We start from the raw sequence: 22,827 nt of genomic DNA on the forward strand, positions 1-22,827 counted from the left end.
CTGCTGCTGGCATTTTCAGGCTGCTGGAGATGTTCCCATCTTGTGACTTCCTCCCAGCTGCAGCCTTTGCAGAGTTACTCGGGGAGGATGCTGGGCTCCAGCTAGCTGGGATGCACAACTGCAGAGCGGGAAGAGAGGAGCTCAGCCCTGCCAAATCTTGCCCTTTCTCCTTCACAGAGCCATGTTGGTACAGCTGGCAGAGAGAGAGGTGCCGCCCACACCTTGGAAATTTCTCTGGAGAGGTGATCTGTCCCTGCTGGGGACATCACCTGTCTGTATGAAATGACAGGGATGTGGCCTGGAGAGGTCTTTGCTGAGATGTCCATCCACGCTGTGTGTCCCTGGGATGGATTAGCAGTAGCCTCCACTGGGCATATTTCAGCAATAAATAATTCAACCTGGTGAAACTCCTACATGAGCGGACTGCAAAAGCAGAAGGAACGTTAATACCCAGCCAAAGAGGAAGAATCTCAGGACTGCCTTGGCTGGCAGCAGGGTGGCCATGGGCCTGTACCCCAAATCCATGGGCCTGTTTATCCTCCCTTCCCCAGCACCATGGTAAATGCACCCAGTCCCAGGCTGCTGAGCTGGCTCCCAGTGCTGCCAGGGCAAACTGGGTGCCTGTCATGGGTGAGGAGGGACCTGCTCTCAAACACAGTGGGGTGTTTGTGGGGGTGGAAGGGCAAAGGGGCTCAGCCTTCAAGTTTGGGTTAATGGTGCTCGCCACAGGGATCATTTATTTAATGGCCTGGCTAATTACAGTGTGATTGGGAAGTCAACTGGAACTCCCAGAGACAGCACTGCATCTTCTGACCCTGGCTGGAGGTAGAGCCTGAAGGGGAGAGACAAAAACCTCAAAAACATCAACTTCTTTTCCTCCTTTGATTTCTTGCTCTTTTCTCCCTCATATGATGCTATCAGCTGGGCCCTGCAGAGCTTCAGCTTAAAAACAAACCACTTTTATGTAAAGTGCCAATATTGTGCTTGGCTCCATAAGAGACAGAAACATTAACTTTGTCTCTGACCTGGGGAGCGTGTCTGCCTGCCTAGCAGGCACTGAAAGTGTTGAGAAAACTGTTATTTTGCTTCTATTTTAGTGCTGATTTTTAAAAATCTATTTTTTTTTTCTTTTTTTCATAATTTCATTTTATTTTAACGGAGCATTCCCTCTTCAGCAGAGCACCAGAGCCCACAGAATTCGCAGCCATCCTTTGTGTCCCCATGGAGCTATGTCCCTGGTGTCGGCGTTGGCACCCAGGAGCTGGCAGGGCTGGGGGCAGGGAAGGACAGCTGTCCCTGGATTCCCATGCCTGGGCAGTGGGACTGGAGCTGCTGTGTCCTGGCTGGTGCTGCTGCCTGATGGGTTTTCTGGTTGCTGTTTCTAGGCGAGGTTTGCAAAAGGTCACAAAAAATTAATCTTCTAACTGGGGACCTTGGCACCGCGCGCAGCGAATGTTTTGTATTAACAACCTAACTCGTTAATTCAGTGAAACATTTAAAACCAAACCAGTTACATCCAGCCAAGCTGGAAAAAGCTGAAAGTTCATACTCAGCAGTGCAGATTTCGAAACCTCCCTTTGTTAATCTCTGCAGAAGTAAATTTTCTGCTATTGCAGAGCTCACTGTGACTGGTCTGGGCATTGTTTCCCTCAGCAGAGGCAAAGCTGCTCTGCAGAGGGTTGGTTTTGTACCTGGGACTGCCACTTTTCCCTCCAGCCTTAGTTTCTGTGAGCATCGCTGTGAAAAAAATTGGTTTTACTCTGCTTTAAGTCAGTTTTCCCTCAAAATTCCCGCAGCAGGGATGGTTTAGGTGCACTGGACATTTGGCCTGCTTACTCTGCTACCTCTCTATGAAATTAGCTGGTATAAATTAAATAGGAACCATGAAATTAAGTACAAGAGGTTTGTCTTCCTGGCTCCAGGTAGCTCTTTCATTCAGCTTTGTCTCTTTGTTCCAGTTAATCGTAAAGTAGTACATAGGAAATAGAGTTCTTTACTCATGGCTGTGCAGATGGGTCTGAGGCATCTGCAGTGGTGATGTATACACTGAGATCCAGTTGTAACAATCTTTTCCAATTGATTATTTTTTCTGCCATTGATTTACCCTATCCATTAAACAGCCTCACTTACTTTAATGAGGAGAGATCAGTGAATTATCCATTCTGTTATATATTAGTGGTGTATTAAAGTATTAAGTGCATTCCAGAAGGTGAGCAGTGAATAAAACATGCTCCCAACATGTGGTTATGCAACTGTTCCATGGAAATGAAATGGACAAGCAGTACACTTGATTAATTTTTTTTCCCCCCAGTAAATTGCCTCTGTGATTCACTTCCAGCTAAAATTTGCAATCTGTGTTCTCAGGTGGCATTAATATTGGAGCCCTGCAGGAGAGCTGTGGTGGCTGGGGCTGCTTTGATTGCATTTTAAAGGAAAGTTGTTGGAGACAGCACAGAGTTTGATGCAAATGCGCTGGTAAATGAAATGCAGAGCTTTTAGGTTCTCTGTAGGTGGGTCAGGCCATTCACATTTACCAAAAATAATAGCGATGGAGTGCTCGGGAGAGGCACTTTGTTAACGTGGCACAATGGGGGTCTTTGTGTGTCGCCCTTGCTTTGTATCAAATTTACTCTGTTGACAGATAAAAATCATCTTTTTGATATCTGGAGAGTCCATAAACACTGGGTCAGATCTGTCAGGGACTGGAGCTGTCTCAGTAATGGAGACTCTGGAGTTTGCTGGAAAGAAAAAAGCTTGCAGAGGACCCAGCAGATTCTCTCTGTGTTAAAGCTGCAGGATAAAATAAAATAAGTATTCCCTTTTACCATTGCTTTCCTCACATGAAACTCCTCTCAAGCCTTTAAAGCTGTATTTTGTAGCCTTCAGGCTGATCTTGCTGCTTTTTCCCTAATTGACTGGACTTGGAAAGGTCATTGCAGCCTGCTAGACTGTGTAATATTTAACTTAGCATCAAAAATGAGGATCTCGGCATTGGTGTCAAATGCACGCTCTTCCCCTCTGAATAGCACAGCCCATTCATAATCATCCAAATATTCCACTTGCTAATGCTTATGAATAACTTTGTGGCCCTCTGCAGAGGGCAGGACTAACCACCAGAAGGTGGGATGACAGTGGCATAAAGCAGGTATTGAGATGTGCAATCCACACCGTCTAAATCCAGCTCACAGCTTTAATACCTGTTTTATTTATAGATTTTTTTTTTAATTTTTTTTTTTTAAGTTATAACTTCTAGCTCTTCACGATGCCTTAGCATAGCAAGCAGTCTTTTCTGATGCCAAGTTCAGTGATGACTAACACTATTTACAGGACTGTTTTGTAATCTCACATCAGCCCACATTAACGGGAAGTTACGTTTTCCCGTCAGTCTCTCAAACGGTGCTTGAGCGTTGCTGAGGCCAGAGCCAGCCATCCAGGCTCTCCTGTTTGGAAAAAATGATGTCAGCTTTCAGAACAAGCTTTTTTTAAAAAAAAAAAAAATCTAATAAAGTGTTAGGGAGGTCATTTGAAATTGAACTTCTTCCATTTGAACTTTTTTTCTTTTATTTTGCATGAGGATCTTTCATTTCTCTGCTCTAAAAACTAAGCACAACAAAACTAAGCACAGGAGGTATTGCATAAGCACCACCAAGCCATTTGCCTGATCTGCATTTCTCAGTGCATGAGATCAGCTCCAAATATCTGATCTGAGAAAGCTGCTGGTGCACAACTGCTGTAACTGATAGGAATTACCTCTGTGAGTCATCTCATAGGATGGTAAGTGGTGGGTTTTTTTTGGTTTGGTTTTTTTTTTTTTGTTTTTTTTTAAGTTCAAGTTTTTATGAGTGTTTTTATAAAGCTCAGTTGCTGTTACTGTAAATCTCAGGGAAATCTGGCACAGAATCTTTGTAATATGAATCAGTGTGTCCATGTGCTTCCAAGTGACCTTGCAATCTGGAAAAATACCATTTTATCCCTCTGTTGAAGAGAAAAATAAGCGGACTTGCTGTAGAAAAGGTTGGCAGAGGGGTGTCACCAGGCAGATGACTCCTGGTGCCAGCTACAGCAGCTTTACTGCCCTGGGGTCATGATCTCAGGCACAGAGCATTTGCTGTGCAACTGGGAAAGCTGCATCAGGCCAGGAATAAGGCTAATGCCTCAGCCAGCCCTGGCCTTCCACGGGCTGGAGCACTTCAGGGTCTGCTTTAGCTTCAGAGGAGGGAAAGTAAAAAAAAAATAAAGGAAAATGTTATTGTCGGCTAGTTGGTTGGGTTTTGCTTATTTTTGTTTGGGTTTGGTTTTCAATGTAACAAATCTCTGGTTAACCCAAGCCCAGCGAGATGGCCTTGCACTGACGAGAAGTTACACTTTGTTAGGGAATACCCCAGTGCATTGGGTGGTGTGACTGCCAAAAGCTGCAGAGGTGGTGGGAGGGGAAGGCTGGGAGCCAGGAACATTGTGATGCTGCTCTGGAGCTTTGGGGCCTTTACCTTCTCTTGCAGCTCCAGACAAAGATTCACAGATGCTGTTGGAACAGTAATGAAGTGTACACAGGATGGGAAGGGCATCTCCCAAATGCTTTGCAGGCTTGCTGAGCAAGAAGAGCTAAAATACTGCAGCCTCCTCGCTCCCAGCAGCAGCTCTGGGTGCCTGCACAGACTCTTGGCACGGACACAGTGCTCTGAGCTGGCGAGAAACTTCCCGACGTGATGGATGGAAAACGCTGATTTTGAAGAAATTGAAATGTTCTGTGGGGAATACGTGGATTTCTCATCCTTTTTTTGTGATGGAAAGCAGGTGGCTTTCCCAGGTGACCCTGCCTGGTGTCACTTCCTGCATGAGGCTGAGCTGGAGCCTGGGCACACAGGGAGCCCAGCACTGCTCTCCCTGCTGAAACACTAAGGACAGGTCTTGACAGGGCAGAATGAGGGGAAAATTCAGTGGTTTTCCTTTCCTAAATGAGAATGTGATGTGGGCTGTAAAAGTGGCATGTTTTTGTGTTTGCTTTGAAACAGATAGTTCACAGGTTTAGGTGTGAAAACACACTAAATCCAAGGTTAAGTTAGATTTTTCCAATGAAAGAAGGAAAAGTATTTATTGAGTGAAGCAGTTAAATACCAGAGCAGTTGTGCTTTGTCTAATACCAAGGGAACTAACACCTCCTCCTTCTCATTATCCTCAGGTCCAGTGGCAAATATGAACATTTGTCGACAACTCCTTGGGACATCATGAGTTTGCTGGAATCTGGACCACGGAGCACTTGCAATAGCGCTTTCTAAATTTGAATTTAATTTAAATCAGAGAAAAATAGTCCTCTGGGTCAACTGTAACGATGGCTAGCAAAAGGAAATCCACAACTCCCTGCATGATACCAGTAAAAACACTGGTGCTTCAGGAGACCGAACAGGATGCTGGAGAGGATGATCATGAAGGAACACAACCAGAGGCTCCTGCAGAAGGACCAGCAGCGAGTGATGCTGGGGCCAGCAGCAGCAATAACGGAGCTTTGTCCAACGGGCACCGTGGCATTGCCGACGGTGACACTTACATCTGCAAGCCCTGTGACTTTGGGTCTCAAGACCTTCACCAGTTCTTTGGGCACTTGGACTCTGAGCACTCAGACTTTAGCAAAGACCCCGCGTTCGCGTGTGTCGGGTGCAGCTTCCTGGCCAACAGCCACGAAGGGCTCTCGCACCACAACGCCGAGTCGCACGCTGGCGAGACCAGCTTTGTCTGGCGGCTGGTGAAGCAGGACAGTCGTACAACCGTGGAGCAAAGTCTCTGTGAGGCCACCAGCAGCCATGACCCGCCAGGAGAGGTCCCTGAGGAAGGGGCAGACGGCCAGTCTGAAATTATCATTACCAAAACCCCGATCATGAAGATAATGAAGGGTAAACCCGAGGCCAAAAAAATCCATACGCTGAAGGAGAACGTGTCAAGTCAGTTGGGCAGTGAGTCAGAGGTGAAGGATGGAGAGCATTCATTCCTAAATGGGTCCGTGCCAGTCAGCCAGCCCCCTGCAAGTTCAACAAAGTCATCCCACGTAGTGAATGGCTCCATCATAGGAAACGTGCCTGTTCTGCCGGCAGGTGTTGCACAACTTGTGTCGCTGCAGCAGCAGCCCCCGTTGCATCAGCAGCTGCCTACATCCAAGTCCCTTCCCAAGGTGATGATCCCACTGAGCAGCATTCCCACATACAATGCCGCCATGGACTCCAACAGCTTCCTGAAAAACTCTTTCAACAAGTTCCCCTACCCCACCAAAGCTGAGCTCTGCTACTTGACCGTGGTGACCAAGTACCCAGAAGAGCAGCTGAAGATCTGGTTCACTGCCCAGAGGCTGAAGCAGGGCATCAGCTGGTCGCCAGAGGAGATCGAAGATGCCAGGAAGAAAATGTTCAACACTGTTATTCAGTCTGTGCCACAGCCCACCATTACAGTGTTGAACACGCCTCTGGTTGCAAATCCTGGCACTGTTCCCCATCTTATCCAGGCAACTTTACCAGGCCACGTGGTGGGGCAGCCGGAGGGCACGGGGGGGCTGCTGGTCACGCAGCCCATCATGGCAAACGGGTTGAAGGGCACCAGCTCCTCCTTCACCTTGGCAGTGACTTCTGTCCCCAAGCCGCAGCCGGCGGCGCAGCACAGCACCGTGAGCTCCAGCAACACGTCGGGGGTCAAGGTGGTCAACAGCGCCCAGTCCCTGCTCACGGCCTGCCCTGCCATCTCCTCGCAGACCTTCCTGGATCCCAATGTCTACAAGAACAAGAAGTCCCACGAGCAGCTCTCAGCCCTCAAAGGCAGCTTCTGCAGAAACCAGTTCCCTGGCCAGGCTGAAGTCGAGCGGCTGACAAAGATCACGGGCTTGTCCACCAAGGAGATCCGAAAATGGTTCAGCGACAGGAGGTACCACTACAGGAACGTGAGAGGCGGCCGGGCCGTCTTCCCTGGAGACAGTGCTCTTGATTCCCTGCCCGAAATCACCTTTGACGTCCCACCCAGAGGAGCTGAGCTGAGCCCCGCAGCGGTGGCAGCCACGCCGGCCCCTCACCACCCATCACGGCGACAGTCCTGGCACCAGGCGCCCGACTTCACCCCCACCAAGTACAAGGAGCGAGCGCCGGAGCAGCTGAAGGCCCTGGAGAGCAGTTTTGCCCAAAATCCCCTTCCTGCAGAGGAAGAGGTGAACCGCCTGAGGGGGGAAACGAAGATGACACGAAGGGAGATCGACAGCTGGTTCTCAGAGAGGAGGAAGAAGAAGGTGGCAGAGGAAAATAAGAAAGTGGAGGAGGTGGCTCAACAGGAGGAGGAGGAGGCAGACAATGGCGGCGGCGAAGGGGAAGACTCCTCGGATGAGCAGAGGGCCACGAGTGAAAACGGCTCAGTCGACGCCTCCGGCAGCAACCCCAACTCGGCGGAGCGGAAGGTGAGTCCCATCAAAATCAACCTGAAAAACCTGCGAGTGACCGAGTCCAACGGCAAAAACGAGGTACCGGGGACCGGCGCAAATGAAAAGGGGGACGGCAGCTCCAGCCGGCCGCCCACCCCTCCCAAAACCAAACTGAACTTCAAAAAAACGGCCCAGCAGCGGCATCTGCTGAAGCAAATGTTCGTGCAGACCCAGCGCCCCACGAACCAGGAGTATGACGCCATCGTGTCCCAGACGGGCCTGCCGCGGGCCGAGGTCATTCGCTGGTTCGGGGACAGCCGCTATGGCTACAAGAACGGGCAGCTGAAGTGGTATGAGAACTACCGGCGGGGGGTCTTCCCCCCGGGGCTGGTGGAGGTCAGCCCCGCCGGCCGGGAGGTGCTGGAGGACTACTACGAGAAGCACAAGGGGCTGCGGGAGGAGGACGTGCCCGGCCTGTGCGAGCGCGCCCGCCTCGGCGCCCGGCAGCTCAAGGTGTGGTTTGCGGTGAAGGCGGAGGAGGAGGGCAGGGGCTCGGGCCCCGAGGCGGCCGGGAGCCGGAAAGGGCCGTGCGAAGCCGGCGCGGAGGCGTCGGAGAGCAGCCAGGCGTGGGAGCCGGGCGGCCGGGAGGGCAGCGCCGGGACCCCCGACGCCCCCGGCCCACCGCCCGCCACAGGGCTGGGTAAGGCCCCTGCCTCGGCGTGGGAGGGCTCGGGGTGGCACGGGGCGCTGGGCCCCTCCTGTTTCGGAGGAGATAGCGTTTGAGGTTTGACTGAGGAAGTGGTGAGGAGCTCTCTCTGTGAAAGAAAGGAGTAAAGGGAGGAGGGTCTGGCAGGATGGCACGAGTGCCACTCCCTGCCCTTTCCTGCCTTGGCCATTGGGTGCTGGTACCACTCAGAAGCCAAATCCTGGCTTTATTTCAAGCTGGAGTAAAACTTTAGGAGTGTCTGGTCATTTTACCTGCCTTGTGGGAAGATGGCCCATGGATTTATTTATTTATTTGGGAAGAAAGGGGCCTGGCTGCTTGTCCTGGTGCCACTGGTTCCTTCCATGGCCCTGCCTGACCTCCAGCAGCAGACACACCCCTGCCTTCCTTTCTCCTCCTGCCTGCTTTCCAGATGTGAACATCTTTGTTTGGCGTGGAGAAAGGCTCAGGTGATGAAGGTGGAGGCTGCAAAGGCGGGAGGGGACATGGAGTCTCCAGAACTCACTTTTGGAAGGCGTGTGTCTGCGTGTGCATGTGTGTGGTGGAGAGGAGAGGTGTTTCCAAGCCCTTTGTGGGCTTTTCTGCCTGGTAGGATTCCCACCAGATGGGGATGGCCGAGTGCTGGCCCTGTCCCATGGTGGTCCGAGCACACAGCTCCTTGCTGGCCAGTGGGATCTTCTCCAGTCGCACTGCCTTGCTTTGGAGCTTACCACACACCTCTGCCATGGCTGCAGGCCTTTGAGTAAAATTCATTGCTTCTCTTCCCATTTGATTTGAAGGAGGTGGAGTGTGGGTTTCATGCCTTTGTTGCACATCCTGTGTGCTTTGCAGGGGAATGGTGGCTTTGGGGACAGGTGGGGGGACAGCTTTTGTGCTGGGGAGGTGGCTGTGCCTCTGCTAGTGCCCTCTGAGCATGGCTTTGTACCAGCCAGGGCAAGGGGGTCCTGTCAACCCTCGTGGCACAGAGGCAGGCGGTGCTTAGCAAAGCTGCAATCCCTCCTTAGGGGATGCAAAGCCAGCTCCTCTCCCTCAAGGATTTTGGATTTCCTGGCCCCTCTGAATGTTGCAGCTATCAATCAAGGCTCCTGATCTTGCTAATCCTGAGGCACTCCTGCGTCCCCTCCTCCCCACCCAGCACCCCACCTGGAGCAAGGCCAGGAGCATCTCTGACACCTCTATTCTTTTCCAGAAACAGACTGAACTCAAACCACCAGCCCCGGAGGATCCGCTCTTACCCTTGAGAAGAAATGTGTGATCTGTGAGAAAACCCATGGGCCGGCCTGATCCAAGCCTGAGGAGCAGGACGTAGTGATGAAGCACTGCCATCCGTGAGAGCTTTGGGCACAGCGCACGAGACAGCACGTGCACAAACTGGGCGCTCGGTGCTGAGCTCTCGGTGGCCCAGCCCAGGAGACGGCGGGCGCTCAGCTCACACCCAGGAAATAGGATGCTCCTGTTTGCTTTCCAGACAGACTTTCAGATTTCATATTCATATACCGATGCCTACAGCTGCCTATACAAGCATAACAAATCTCAGACGTTGCGTAAACAAGATCATTGCTTAGATATGGACTATCATGGCATAGTACTTGTTTCTGTTTTTTGGTTTTTTTTTTTTCATCTGTCCGTTAAGGTGTTTGTTCTCTAAAGGTTGGCATGACTGCATATATCCTCTCTGCCTTTTCTGGTCCTTAAACCCTGGCAGTGAAGAGCTGTGAGCACACAGGTGTGAGTGTATTACAAAAGGGAAAGGATTTGAGAAGAAAACTGCCAGTCTTGAATTTGAGTAAGATTCTCATCCCTCCAGATGAGGTTAGAGTGAGCATTGCATGCTCTGATAAGCAGCAGGTTCCCAGACCTGGGCAGCCAGGAGATGGGGTTTGGTGTCATTTGTCCCTTGCTGGCTGGAACACTCTCCCCTGTGCTCTTGGAGACTGACTGTAACAGGCTGTTAAATCTCTCTCTTTAATCTCGGAGAACTAGCACATAATAATTTTTTGCATCCTGACCTGGAATCCTTTTCATTGTTTGGAGAGAACAGCCTGTTCTTCAGAGAACAAATGCAGAGAGTCACAGCGTGGCTGTGAGCGGTTCAAGTCATTGTTGTCTCCAAGGCAGCGGCTCGGCTGCCATCGGGAAGTTTCCTTCTTTGCAGCCCTACATGGCAGATCCTCCTGCAGCACCGCTGGTGATTTCAAGTGTTTGATCCAGTCCTTTTTGGTTTTCTTTTGTTATTTTTTTTTTTTCCCTTTTTATTTTCCAGGCCACGTGCAATAGTTCTGGAAAAAGAGCAAAATAAATTTCCCAGTTATCCTGCCTGCTGGCTGGTACCTGTACATTTTTAATGTCTGTTGTCTTGGGTGGTTGCTGTGTGATGCAACCATTTGAACATTTTTGTTTTAAATATTCTTTTCTAATAGAAAACAAAGTCTAGAAGGGAAACTGTTGAGCTGAATAGTCCGGCCAAATGCTGTGTCAGATCATTCTGTCACAAACTAATCAAATCCCAACTCCAAATTGGTTCCATGTTTTGCCTTCACTTTTGCTCTTGGTAGGCTATTCCAGAAATTGACTGCCTTTGAGTGGTTAGAAACTGTATTTAAATTTCTAGTTTGAATTAATTCATGGCTGGTTCATTCCTGGTTTGTTTTGGAGCCAACATTGTCCTTTAACTTAAATAGTTTTTGGTGTTTATCTGCTGATGTATTTATGGAGAGTAGTCATAGCTGCTTATTTTTTGCCAAGCCAACTCAGCCAAGCTTTTTCAGTAGAAGGTTTTTATTTAGTGAGAGCTTTTTAATGTGGGAGACTTTATTGTTGGTGGTAAATGATATTTATTAGGAGGGTGGGTAGCAAACCCCAGAGGATCGGATCCAGAGATTTACAAACAATCTGGTTTAAAAGCAAAAAGGCTCTTTCAGAACCTCATCCAAAGATGGTGTCTGATTTCTACCTTTAATTGCCCTTGCTTTTGCAATTCTTTCTTTGCCTGCTCTTCAAGAGGCCGCCTTGCTCAGCTGCTGGAAGGGGCTGTGGCTGCTCAGTGCTTTGGCACTCGCCTGGTGGGATGTGCTGGGCGCTTGTGCCTGAGCTCACAGGGCTTCCCTGGCACAAGGTGTGAGACCGTGGCCGGGTGTGACCATCTGCTCCAGACAGAGGTGACCTGCACCCCACAGAGAGCGGGGTGACACCTTGGATGTGGCCACTCGCACTGCGCATCCCGTAGCCAGGCCAACCATCCCACCACGCTGTGAGCAGGGGTGGCACTGGCCTGGAGCAGCCTGTGTGCCACCAGGCTCCCGAAATTTGCCTTTGGAAGTGCTGTTGATGGTCATGACACAGTTGGAGGCATGACCAGCAGCCATCCCACCTTGGCTGGTGATGGCTCAGCCGGTGGCATCCCCCTGGCTCTCGCTGGGGACCAGGGACAGCTGCCTTTTGGTGACAGCCCCAGGGGTTCACCCTCATGCGTGCAATCCTGTGCACCCCAAAATATCAGAGGGGGGGCAGAATCCGGGTGGTTCTAGAGCTGAAAGCAGGTCTGGGAGTTGTGCAGCCTGAGAATATGGATGTATGTACAGTGTCACCTTCAGAGAACAAATACAGGTAGGTCAATTTACTCTGTAGTGTCTGTGTACATGCAGGTTTATTTAACTACACATATATACAGTTCAAATATGCCATTGATTCTTTATTGCATTAAGATGTACATGAAATATGTACACTTTTACTAACTACTTGCTATATAAATACGTTGGAAGTGTAGTTTGCCCATTCAAGGTGATTTTCTGTGGAATTTTTGGTGTACACTTAAGGGCCTATGGCTGATTGGAAGAGTGATCCCCGCTCCATCTACAGGAATGCTTAAGGACTATGGTATGAACTGGTCCCTTCAAACCACGTTTTGATGCACTAGCTGAAATATTTTGCACTTGGATTGTATTTAGCCGGTTTTCCAGAAAAATTGAAAAGGAGTCTTGTGAGCTAGAGGGAGAATTTCCCGGTGTACACAGAAAAACCAGCCTTGAGGGTTGGAAGCTGCTGAGGTTTTTGAGCTTTGTCTCCATGCATTCATACAAGCACAGCAGGAGTTTTCTTTCTTTTGGGTCAGAGGAATTTTAAAAAGTGGTTCCATGCAGACTCCCCTTGGACATGGCAACGGGGCTGGCAAATGCTTTTGTGTGGGGAGGGTAAGGTTTAGAGACAAAAAAGAAATCAAGAAATGATTGAGTTCCCTTTCTAACTCCTACATTCCTTGTTATCTGCATTTTTTAGTTGACTTGAAATCTCCATAAAAGTATAAGCTGAAGATTTTTGAGGGTTTAGCTCTGTGATCTTCTTTTTCTCTGCTGAGGAGGAGAAACAGGTGCCATCTCCAAACAGACTCGGGTTTTGGTGCAGGACATTGGAAAAATGTTTGCATCCGAAACTGAAAAGAAAAATTGAGAGGTGGCTTGACAGTCCCAACAGCAGCTCTTGTGGTGTTAAGAGGAAGTGTCACCACAATTCTTCATAGTGTGTGAATATTTATCATCATCTAATCAAAGATGACTATCTTGACTTGAAAGGGGTGTAAGATCAAGGTGGTGTAGCCAGCATCAGTAAGGAAGGGAAATTAAATTCTCCACCTCCATCCGCTCTGCCTGAGCTTGGCAGGCACAGCAGAAACCATCAATTTTAATCCATGTGAATCTTGTTACTTCTGTCTCCGAGGCTGCTTAGATTAAGGGCACAATCCAATTGCTTAATAACCTAAAACCCTGACTTGTGCTGGCTCTGGCTTGCTCATGGAACGGGCTGCTGGTTCTCCTGGTGCAAGGAACTGAGTTTCTTTATTCATTGATGTCAGCAGCCCTTGCCATGAGATTTCTAGACATTGTTCCACATTTCATTTGGGTACCTTGTTTTTCAGCTCTGTAAATAGCAGCCTTAAAATTTTGGTGTGGTTGTTTTTTTGGTTTTTTTTTTTTTTTTCCAGCAGAACACTAAACAAACCGTGATCTACAGGCTCCTATCTCCACTTTCCTGAGAGCTGAGTGATGCTGCACATCAGTGTGGTGGGAGGGTAGGCACAGGTGCTTGCAGGATCTCAGTGTGATTTCATGTCCCCTCCCTGAGCTGGTCACCAGGAGAAGCCACCAGCTAAAGCAGTAGCTGCTGGCAGAGAAACACTTTAGTCCTTAACCTCACACAGGAGTTGGAAGACACCTGCTGGGTTAATTTTTGTTATAAAACAAATTCAAAAAAAAATCTGACAGTTTCAGAGAAGGAAGCTGTAGTAGACTGGCTTTTCATGTAGGGTTTTGGGTAATTTTTTTTTTAATTGGGAAGCAACAGGTTTTAGTCACCTGTAGAAGTGTTGTATTGTTTTCCCTGCAGCCCCTCTCTTACAGATAAAACAGAGGCAACCTGATCAGAAGCTGGCTTATTGGGAATCAGAATAAAAACACAATTTTCAGCACTTGGGCACAAATTACAAAGTGAATGTGATGCTGCACATTCCCATCAGGGTGACAGTATTTAAAATGCTTGTAAACTTCTTCTACCTATTGTCCAGATCATTTTGGCTTCACTCTCTTCAAATCAGTCAAGGTCCTGATGTGATTCAGCTCACCTGTAAACCTCTGGCCTCACTTCTCAGCTGATCTCAAAACCAGCAGGGTAAGATTAGGCAACACAACACATGGAGGGGAACAAGGCACTTGCAGGCTATCCATGTTCTTCTTTTTATTGGGAAATTTAGTTTCTGCTGTATGTTTTACTGGCAGTGGTGTGTGCCAGGAATGTTGGATTGGCATCACAAAACTTTAAAGCAGAGCAAGGGAGCTCTGTTATGTAAGCAGTGATTTTTTTTTTTTTTTTTTTTTTTAAATTTTGGGTTTTCTTGTTATGGCCCAAGTGTTCTGTTGGCTGACATTTGGCATATTCTGGTGGCACAATTTAAAGCCCCTTTTTCCCTGTACTGATGGAAGGTGGTGTTAGAAGGATTCTTGCTTACTGGTGCTAGTGAAGGTTGGGCTAGGAATCCATGGCATAGAAAATTTCTAGCTAAAAATTGCACTTTCTCTCTGCCCCATCTGGCTCGTGGTGGTGTTATGGGTACGTGGCTGTGATTCCCCTTGCACATACTAACATTGCACTAAAAGAGAGACTTTGGGAACAGCGTGTTGATCACTTTGTTTCTCAGCAGACCACAAAGTCAGCCTAACGGGGTCTCTTTCTTTTTTTTTTTTTTTTAATTATTGTTATTTAGAAATCATGCTGGTGCTGAATGACCTGGAATTTTTGCTTGGATTTATCCAAAGGAAAATGTAATTGTAGCTGCAACGGGACCTTTCATAAGGGTGGCCGGTGCAGTGAGGATGCAGGGTGAGAGCTCTGCTGGGTAAAGCTGTCTTTGTACCGGGGAGGTGTGGGGGGGTTCCAGGGGGGTTGTTACTTTGTTGTTTGGGTGTGTGGTTTGTTTTTTTTTTTTTTTTTTTTTTTTTTTTAGGTTTTTTTTTTTTTTTTTTGTCCCAAGACCACAATTTTAAATGGTCACTTTGGCAATCGTGTGAAACAGGAAATAGTTTTTACTTTTGGTAAAGGTTTTAAAGAGGAAACAAAGAAGCTGCCTGTGATTGTGGGCTGTAGCTATTATTAGGGCTAGGGTAGCTTGTACGTGCTATGGACTTTACCTGCTCTCTTACCCTCTGAGGGCAAGAACTCCCTGTAGCAACAATGCCACTTCTGAGAAGTGAACGGCAAGTTTCCCTTCCTTTTGTATATGTGGATGTGAGGGTGGGCGAGGGGAAGAGCTTGCTTGTACAGTTTGTTGAAATGAAACCAGACATTTTTGGTTGTTCCTAAATAAAGAGCGTAAAAGACAAACGTGAGGCGAGTGGTTGCTTGCGCTGGGGTTTGGGCGGGCCCAGGGGTGTGCCCTGGGAATGGCTGTGCCTGGAGTGCTCCATCACAGCCTCCTCATTTATTTTAAAGGAATGACAACTTTTCCATGGGGTAAGCCCATGAGTGAGTGCCCCAGCAGGATCCTGAGCCCACACACCTCCTCCATAGGGATGCTTCTTCACCCCCGAGTTCTGTCCCCAGGCTGCCTCAGCACATCAGGCACGCAGCTGGGGCACATCACTTTGTTTTATCCTTTTGAGTGAGCAGCATAAAACCTGGGGCTGTTCCTGGTTATTTTCCCCACCCCTAAAGCCAGGAGGAAGGAGGGAGCAGTGCAACCTCCCTTCAGGAACGGCTGCACCTCAGGGCACACACCACCAGCCACCCGAGCCAGCACACACGTAATACTGACACTTTTATTGTCGTTTAAAGCTAGAGCGGCCCTGTAAATGTAGAGTTTCACTACTGGACCCTTCGGCAGTGGCTATACAGGTCAGATCCGGTGTCACCAGGACAGACAGGTGCTGCTGTGCTCACCGCACTCACGCCTGGCCCGGAGCTCTGGGAATGGACACAGCACGGGATGGCTGCAGCCGGGCTCCGGCAGCTGCACACCATCTCTGGATTACAGGCAGAGCAGCGACACAGAGGCGGCCTGGAGATGGTTTTAGGTCTCCTCTTTGTGGTTATAGAGTTTGTTCTCTCGCCTCTGGCAGCCTGTCCGCACCGACGCGCTTCTTAAGGGCTTCGTGGTGAAGGTTGGTGGGTGCTTTATTTCCAATATTTTTCTTTTTTTTTTTTTTTTTTTTAGTTCTCCACTCGAACACACTTCGGCAGAGAAACTGGAAAAGCTGCCTGAAAGTAGGCCATAGCAGTGCCGTTTCCATAGAAACCAGTTCACAGCGTGCTGTGAGATTCACAAGCACTGGAGGTGCTTTCCCCGCCAGGATGGGCTACAGCCGGTTGTCCCCGTTGACCCGGGTCCTCCGCAGTACCCTGCAAGGGGACACAGACAGGGGACACGGCTCAGCCTCACCCTGGCACCAACAAGGACAATGCTCCGGTGCTGTTGCCCACTGGAGGAAAGCAGGGGCTCAGCCACATCCCCCATCCCCTGACTGGGGATAATGCCACCAGCTGTGAGGTCCCACCCTACTGCCACAAGCAACGTGCAGCTCACATTTAGGGTTTGCACGCAGCAACCAAGGCTGCAGCTCCACTTTGGGTTAGGGGGAGGCTGCATTCATCTGCCTCCAGCTGCAGGGGGAAGAGCTGAATGAGCACTGGCCTCGCTCACCTTCGCTCCCGGCTCTCGAAGTGGTCAGCGAGCTGCTCTGGGGACACACGGAAATCCTCGAAAGGCTGCTGGTACCGCAACTCAAAGGAGCCCTCTCTGCCTCTGCTTGCCAGCAGCTGGCTGGAGCCATCCCCTGCTCGTTCCCGTAGGGATGAAGCATTGAAGAGGTTTATTTCGCCATTTTCCTGCTTGGATGAGGAAAAAAATGCTTCAGTCAAGGGCTCGTGATTTCAAAGCGTACATCCTGGAGGAAGGGCAAGTGTGGTGCAGGGCCCTGGCTGCCCTGCAGGGTGTCCAGGGCTCATGGGGGCTTGCACTGCGCAGCTGCTCTAACAGCCATCCTTGGCTCCCACCAGCACCATTTTAAATGAAGAAATAAAAGAACCATCTGTCTCAGAAGGAGCCCTGCCCTCTGTTTATGCCAACAGGAACAGCCCCAGGCCAGCCAGCTCCGTGATCCTGAGCTGCAATGTCCCTGGAGCACACAGGCACTGTGACAAATCCGCCTCCTCCAGCTTTTCTTGAAGGGATTTCCAGGCAAGTCCAACCTGGACCCTGCCTGAAACGCCCTGACTGCTGCAGGAGGCAAAGCCAGTGCTTGCTTTCCTGCTGGGCATCACTATGGAGCAGCACTGGGAATCCAGCCATGCACAGGCACTCAGGTCAGGCACCACGGAGCCTCACTGCCCCAGCTGGAGCAGGAGAGTGGGCAGGGCCAGGCTGGGCTCACTGGCTCTGCTCCTCAGCCCTGTAAGCACTATCACCTTCCCATGTGTGCAGCCAGTCTCACCTTGCACGGGAAAATGTCTATCTTGACAAGCAGAGAAGCCAGCTCCAGGTTCTCGCTGTAGTTGTTCTTCAGGGGAACAGCTCGGAAACCTACGGCAGAGACAGCCCTGGGGTCACTCACTGCACAGGTGAGGTGGCAGTGCCCTGGCACAGAACTCAAGGGGGTCTTTCTCCCACAAGACTCTTGCTCTTCTGCCAAGAGAAGCTGTGGCTGCCTCATCCCTGGAAGTGTCCAAGGCCAGGTTGGATGGGGCTTGGAGCAAGCTGGGATAGTGGAAGGTGTCCCTGCTCATGGTACTTGGGCTGAAACAAGATGGCCTTTAGGGTCTAATCCAAACCAGTCTATGATTCTGTGATTCTCCATACCCCCAAATCTCCCTCCAAGTGGGGGGTGGCCCCAAGGGCTGTTAGCAAATGGCTCTGCCTTCCCTTGACTGGTTGTGGGTTGTGACCTGTCATGGGGACAGGAGGGACTGAGCCAGCCTGGGGCCCAACAGCAGCCTCCCATGAAACTCAGCATCTCCCTGGCTAACGGTGTGAACTGGTGAGCACCACCATGACCCCCGCTGCCCCAAGTGCTTCACCTGTCTTCAAGCCTTTCACCAGGAAGGTGGCCTGAGCCAGGAAGTTCTCGTCGCTGAACATGTCCTCCTCGTACACCACGAAGCGGAGGAAGGCAAAGTCAGGGTTGCTGACCTGGAAGTGGAACTGCTTCGGGGTCCAGAGAGGGTTCAGGCCGTTGTCAGCTGCTCACAAAACACAGTTGTCAGCCCCACTGAGTCCCCCCACTGCCCCCATGGCTGACGCTGGGCTCGGGGGCAGCACGAGGGCAGCTCCCAGCTCAGTGCCAGGCTTTACTGCAGAGCCCAGAGCTCACACTGGGATCAGGAGTGCTGGTGCATCCTTCCCCCCTCCCTTCACCACCCCACTCACCCACGATCTCTGTTTTCTGCTTGGCGTTGTCGTACTCAGCACCAGACACCTCCACCTCCACGAAAGGACAAACGATTCCCCTCCCATTTTTGGGAAGGTGCCGGGCCCCCAGGACCTGAGCAGAGAGCAGGAGAGACTTGGTAAGAGACAGGAGCAGAGGGGAAAAAATGTGTTTGCATCCCAAGACATTTTCTTCCCAAATAAATCACCCTGGCTCTGCAAATTGGAGAAAGAAGCAGCAGTGACAGCCAGCCCAGCCTGGCATTTCAGAGAGAAATAGTTCCCACCCCTGGAAGCTGCCATAGTGTTCTTGATCCCCAGTTTGACTTGTAAGCCATAAAAAAAGGCAGCTGAACTGCTCCAGGTTGCTGCTGCTGCCCGCACAGCCAGGCCTGGGCCACAGCATCCCTGCCCCAGCTTGCCAAGCTGGAGCTGGGCTCCCAGCCAGCACTGTTCCCTGCCCGGAGCACCGCGCTGGAGCCCCTCATCTTTGCCGAAACTTCTCGGCCCTCCTGCTTTGGTGGAGGAGGAAAAGGAGCCGCTCTCCACCAGTGCTCTGCCTCGTGCCTGCAGCACAGTCTGTGCCCCACTCAAATGCCAACCTGCTTCCTCGCAGGAGAGAGCAGTCGCAGCTCCCTCTTGCCCGTGGCCATATGTCGCTCCAGCGTGCTGTCGGCACGCTGCTGCTGCAGGGGAAGGACCTGCTGCCAGCACTGCATCATGTGCTTTGAGTCATGCTGGGCTCGAGATGGCTTCTCCATCCATGAAAGCTGGCTTTGGTGGGGACAGCAGGCAGCTTTGCCAGAGAACGAGAGGCTGAGCCTGTCTCTTAAAGGCGACACTGACTGCCCGTGGCACAATGACTCCTGACACTTGGTGGTGGCAGCCGCACCCTGAGGTGCAGGAAGAGCTTGAAAAACAGATGGGGCAGGGAATTTTTTAGGGAGACGTGGGGTCAGTGGTGCACAGGGTCCATGATGGGATGTCCTCATGGAGAAGGGCTGTGGCTTTTTTAGGTGGGATCACCCTGAAATAGAGGTGGCTGCAGAGGAAACCTGTGAGCACCAAAAGGCAGGACCTCCGCTGCATCCTCCACAAGGTCTACACGGGCTGAGGGGACTGGCAAAGGAGACTCTTGACCCATAACTTGGTTCCAAGACCACAGGGAATGCCTGTACAGGGTACTGGACCCCACTGGTCCAAACACGAGAGCCAGCTGCTTTGGCACAGCCCTACAAGAGCTTTGCCTGCTGAGCTGTCCCATGTCCCTGCAGAGCTGCTGCTGTGCAGCTCTGAGAGCTGACACAGGAACAATCCAGCCTCAGTTCCACCATTAGGGAAGTAAAAAACCTCATCCAGCATCCACAGCCCATCCTCTGGCACCCCCCACTCTCAGCTCCCTTCCTCTTATCAGCACAACATAGAAATGGCCTGAAATGTTTGCCCTGACCTCGAGCATCTTCTCAAGAGGGGCCATGAGCAAGAGGAAATGGAAACATGGAGCCTGGAGGAACTGAGTGACAAGGAGGGGACAAGGCACGGCTCTTGCGTTGTTAGCCTGGGGACGCAGCCCCGGCCAGGCTCTGGGGACAGGGATGCCACCTCTGCGGCTCGTGGATGCCACCTGCTGGCACTGGGACCCGGACAGCAGGAGTCCTGGAGGGAGCATCCAGGGATGCTGCTGCTGCTCCTCTCCAGGCACCCTCCGTGCCCCTCCTCAGCCAGGGCTCTCCCAGGCTGTGCTGCGGGACAGGGGCTGAGGGGCTTGGTGAGGAGCAGCTGCAGGCAGAGCCAGGAGCCCAGATAAACCATTGTCTCACCCCAAATCTGGTAGAACCACTGGGGTCTGACGCTGCATTTCCCCCACACCGGGAGGAGGCACTGACCTCAATGGAGATGGAGAGCGGTTCTGTGCCCCGCAAGGTGCTCTTGTCAAAGGGGTCAAAGATGTCGTCCCTCATGTTGGTCGGCTGCAGGACGTACCCACACTGGCCACTGGACATGAACAAGGCCTGGTTCATCTGCATGGGCTTGTCTGGAGAGCACAGGCAGCAGATACAGGAGATGAAGGAGACCATCTTTCACAAGCTGGATCATCACCCCATCACTGATGCTTCACAGGAAGCCTTTGGCAAGGGGACCTGGCTCTCCCCTTAGCAATCCTGAGCAATTGTGTCCCCACATCCAGTGTCCCCACTGCAGCCTGTGCACGTGTCGGGGCCATGAGGTGACTCCCATGCACGATCTGCCCAGCTACCCAGTGCTCCATGGGTCACCTCCCTCTTTTCCTCCTGCTTTTGTCAGCTTTCCTTGTGCTGACTGCAGGTTTGCCAAACCCCCTGCGAGACGCTTGAATTCACAGAAGGAATGAAAAAGCCGGCAGGAGAAAAGAAGCAGGTCGTTTGCTGGTGTGTCGGTGAGCTGAGCAGCTCCCAGCGGGGTTTGGCAAAGGCCAGGGAAAGGAAGGCTGGACTGCACGGCAGGAGCAGGAATGGAAGCTGGGGAAAGGCAAGAAGAGCAGCCAGCTGGACTCAGACCATGCAACCAGCTGGTGTCCCAAGCCTGGGGCTGCACCATCCCCTCTGACACCTTCCCTGCCTGCCCTGCTGGTCACCAGGGACCTGGGAGAACTCCCTGCCTCCTCTCCATTTCATCTTGTTCTCAGGGCACAATCCCCAGCCTCAGTCCAGCTCCTTGGCTCAATCCAGCCCTGTGGAGCGTGTTAACCCGGGTCTCAGTGCCTGCAGAGACCACCCAAGACCCAGAGCCCCTCCCAGCCCCCACTTTCCAGGAGCTGGGGCTCAGCAGGTGGCTCGGAGGACCCCCAGAGCACCCCCAGGAGCCAGCCTACCCTCCCTGCCCTCACCTGGGGTCTGGAAGTTGAGTGCCACCAGCTGGCTGCCACAGATCCACATGGGCAGGGGGTCGTAGTTGGAGGAGTCGAGGCGCTGGCCCTTGGGGTAGATGCGGGAGAGCTGCAGGCGGTTGTACTGCAGGAACTTCTTGCCCTTGACCTTGTTGACGTACTTCTCCGCCTTGGTCTCGGGAAAGGAGGACATGTCTCGGTAACAGGCCCTGTCTGTGCCGATCTCTGGGAGGGGACAGCACCGTGTAAGACAGCAGCACACTCCCTTTGCTGACACTTAACCACCCCAGCTCCTTCCTAACGCCGTCCTCTCACCCCTGGCGCAGCCGGCAGGGCTGTGCAGACCCTGCTCTGCCCCAGGGCTGTTTGCCAGGTGTCCAACAATGACTGAGAGCACCAACTCAGCTCCCACTGACCAGGCGTGATGCTCCCAAGCCCCACTCCCTCAGCAGCTGCTCTGGGTGCTGACACACCCCAGCAGCAGAGGGATAGGGAAGGGAACTTGTACCCAAGGTAAACTGGTGATTTGGGCACCTTGGACACCTAGCCTCTGCTGAGATCTAGCCAAAGCAGCCCCTTGGGGCACACCACAGGGTCTGCAATGCCACAGTGACTGCCTGTGACAGCCACCAGCTCATCAGATGCTCACTCTCTTCATCAAAGGGCACAGGTCGGCAATAGACCACCAGTTCTGAAAGCTCCAGGGCAATCTTCTTTCTCCTCTCCATCATCTTCCCTTCAGAGAGCTGCCAAGAGAGGGTGAGAGAGGTGTCAGGCCAGGGAGGAGCAGTGGTGATGGATAACCCAACTCAAACCCTCCCTGCTTGGTGTGGCTCCTGCCCACCCTGTGGGGACCACCAGCAGATCTGCCAGGTCTGTGCGGGGGACATCACTTAGGTCGGGCCTGGGTGGGTCCTACATCCTGCCCAGAGCAGGACCCGTACCAGCACAAGGCATCTGTGGCCTTGCCGCCCTCCACAGATGGAGATCCCCCCTGTCCCAAGGCTGCAGCACCCACACAGTTGTCCAATCTTCCCAAATATCCAGCCTGAACCTCTCAAGCCGTGTGGCCACCACCCCTTGCCACACTGTCCAAGATTGCTCCGGCTTTACCATCCCTGTAACTGCTCTGACAGCCACCACAGGCTGTCACCTCACCGTCCCCCACCAGCCTCCAGCTGCTCCTCAGCTCCTGCAAAACCCAGCACTTGGCCAGGAGGTGCCTCCTCCCCTGCCAGGGGCTCCCCAGGCTCACCCTGGCATCAGCTGTCTGAGCTGCCTCCCGGATCTTCTTCACCCAGTCCAGCAGGTCCTCGTGCGTGTCGGCCGCCACGTCCAGGGACAGGCGCGACACCGAGGACATGCTGATGGAGAAGACGAAGAGGCGGCTGTTCTTCCCCTCCGGGCGGATGGCTGAGGGACAGGGAGCAGAGGGCAAGGTCACAGCAGGTGCTGAGCCAAGCCCTTCACAGGGAGAAGACAGGCACAGGGACTCATGGCTACCCCGGCACTCCACAGCTACAGGAAATTCCCGTTTCTGGCCGCTGGAGGCAACAGATGGAGCCCAGGAAGCAGAAAGTGAGGGCTAAGAAGCCTCAAGGGGCCTTTGCAACGCTCCCTCCCTGGCACTCACCGATCTGGCAGGAGGGCACGTCCAGGACGCCTCCCAGCAGGTCTCCCAGGGGGCTGTTCTCATCCAGCTGCTGCTGGGAAGGAAGCACAGCAGGATGGTGCTGGGCACGGTGGGCAGAGCAGCCAAGCTCGGGGGGCACAAACCCTCCTCGCTGCACTCGTGGCCACACTCACCTCTCGCTCTGGCTCCAGGCTAGTGGGACTAGTGATTTCCTCTACGTAGTTGGAAGGGAACCACAGCTGCTTTTTGCCACCATAATCTCCTCTCCACCTGGAAGGGAGGGAAGGGGCAATGTCAGCACCCACCACGG

General features: G+C 51.9%; 2 protein-coding genes across 10 annotated transcripts in view; one reads left to right on the forward strand and one right to left on the reverse strand.

Moving 5' to 3' along the window:
• The window catches only part of ZHX3 (zinc fingers and homeoboxes 3), a 47,112-nt gene extending 32,618 nt beyond the window's left edge, over positions 1-14,494 (forward strand). For 5 of the 7 annotated variants that reach the window (XM_058422743.1, XM_040080241.2, XM_040080245.2 and 2 more), the window contains 2 exons: positions 5,180-7,900; positions 9,301-14,494. In XM_058422743.1, coding sequence (XP_058278726.1) covers positions 5,330-7,900; positions 9,301-9,366 — 2,637 coding nt within the window. In that variant the 5' untranslated portion in view covers positions 5,180-5,329 and the 3' untranslated portion in view covers positions 9,367-14,494. Of the gene's footprint in view, positions 1-3,657; positions 3,775-5,179; positions 7,901-9,300 lie in introns of those variants that run through there. The other 2 variants (XM_040080244.2, XM_040080247.2) reach the window with 2 other exon arrangements.
• Positions 14,495-15,077: 583 nt separating this feature from the next.
• Positions 15,078-22,827, reverse strand: part of PLCG1 (phospholipase C gamma 1) — a 40,930-nt gene continuing 33,180 nt past the window's right edge. For 2 of the 3 annotated variants that reach the window (XM_040080248.2, XM_040080249.2), the window contains exons 22-32: positions 22,691-22,787; positions 22,518-22,590; positions 22,140-22,297; positions 21,534-21,630; positions 20,885-21,109; positions 19,905-20,053; positions 18,019-18,133; positions 17,670-17,831; positions 17,087-17,175; positions 16,297-16,484; positions 15,078-15,995 (exon numbers count right to left, since the gene is read on the reverse strand). In XM_040080248.2, coding sequence (XP_039936182.1) covers positions 15,953-15,995; positions 16,297-16,484; positions 17,087-17,175; positions 17,670-17,831; positions 18,019-18,133; positions 19,905-20,053; positions 20,885-21,109; positions 21,534-21,630; positions 22,140-22,297; positions 22,518-22,590; positions 22,691-22,787 — 1,396 coding nt within the window. In that variant the 3' untranslated portion in view covers positions 15,078-15,952. The remainder of the gene's footprint in view (positions 15,996-16,296; positions 16,485-17,086; positions 17,176-17,669; positions 17,832-18,018; positions 18,134-19,904; positions 20,054-20,884; positions 21,110-21,533; positions 21,631-22,139; positions 22,298-22,517; positions 22,591-22,690; positions 22,788-22,827) is intronic. The other variant, XM_040080250.2, reaches the window with a different exon arrangement.

The sequence above is a fragment of the Hirundo rustica genome, chromosome 16 (genome assembly GCF_015227805.2).
Source record: "Hirundo rustica isolate bHirRus1 chromosome 16, bHirRus1.pri.v3, whole genome shotgun sequence".
Classification (NCBI taxonomy): Eukaryota; Metazoa; Chordata; class Aves; order Passeriformes; family Hirundinidae; genus Hirundo; species Hirundo rustica.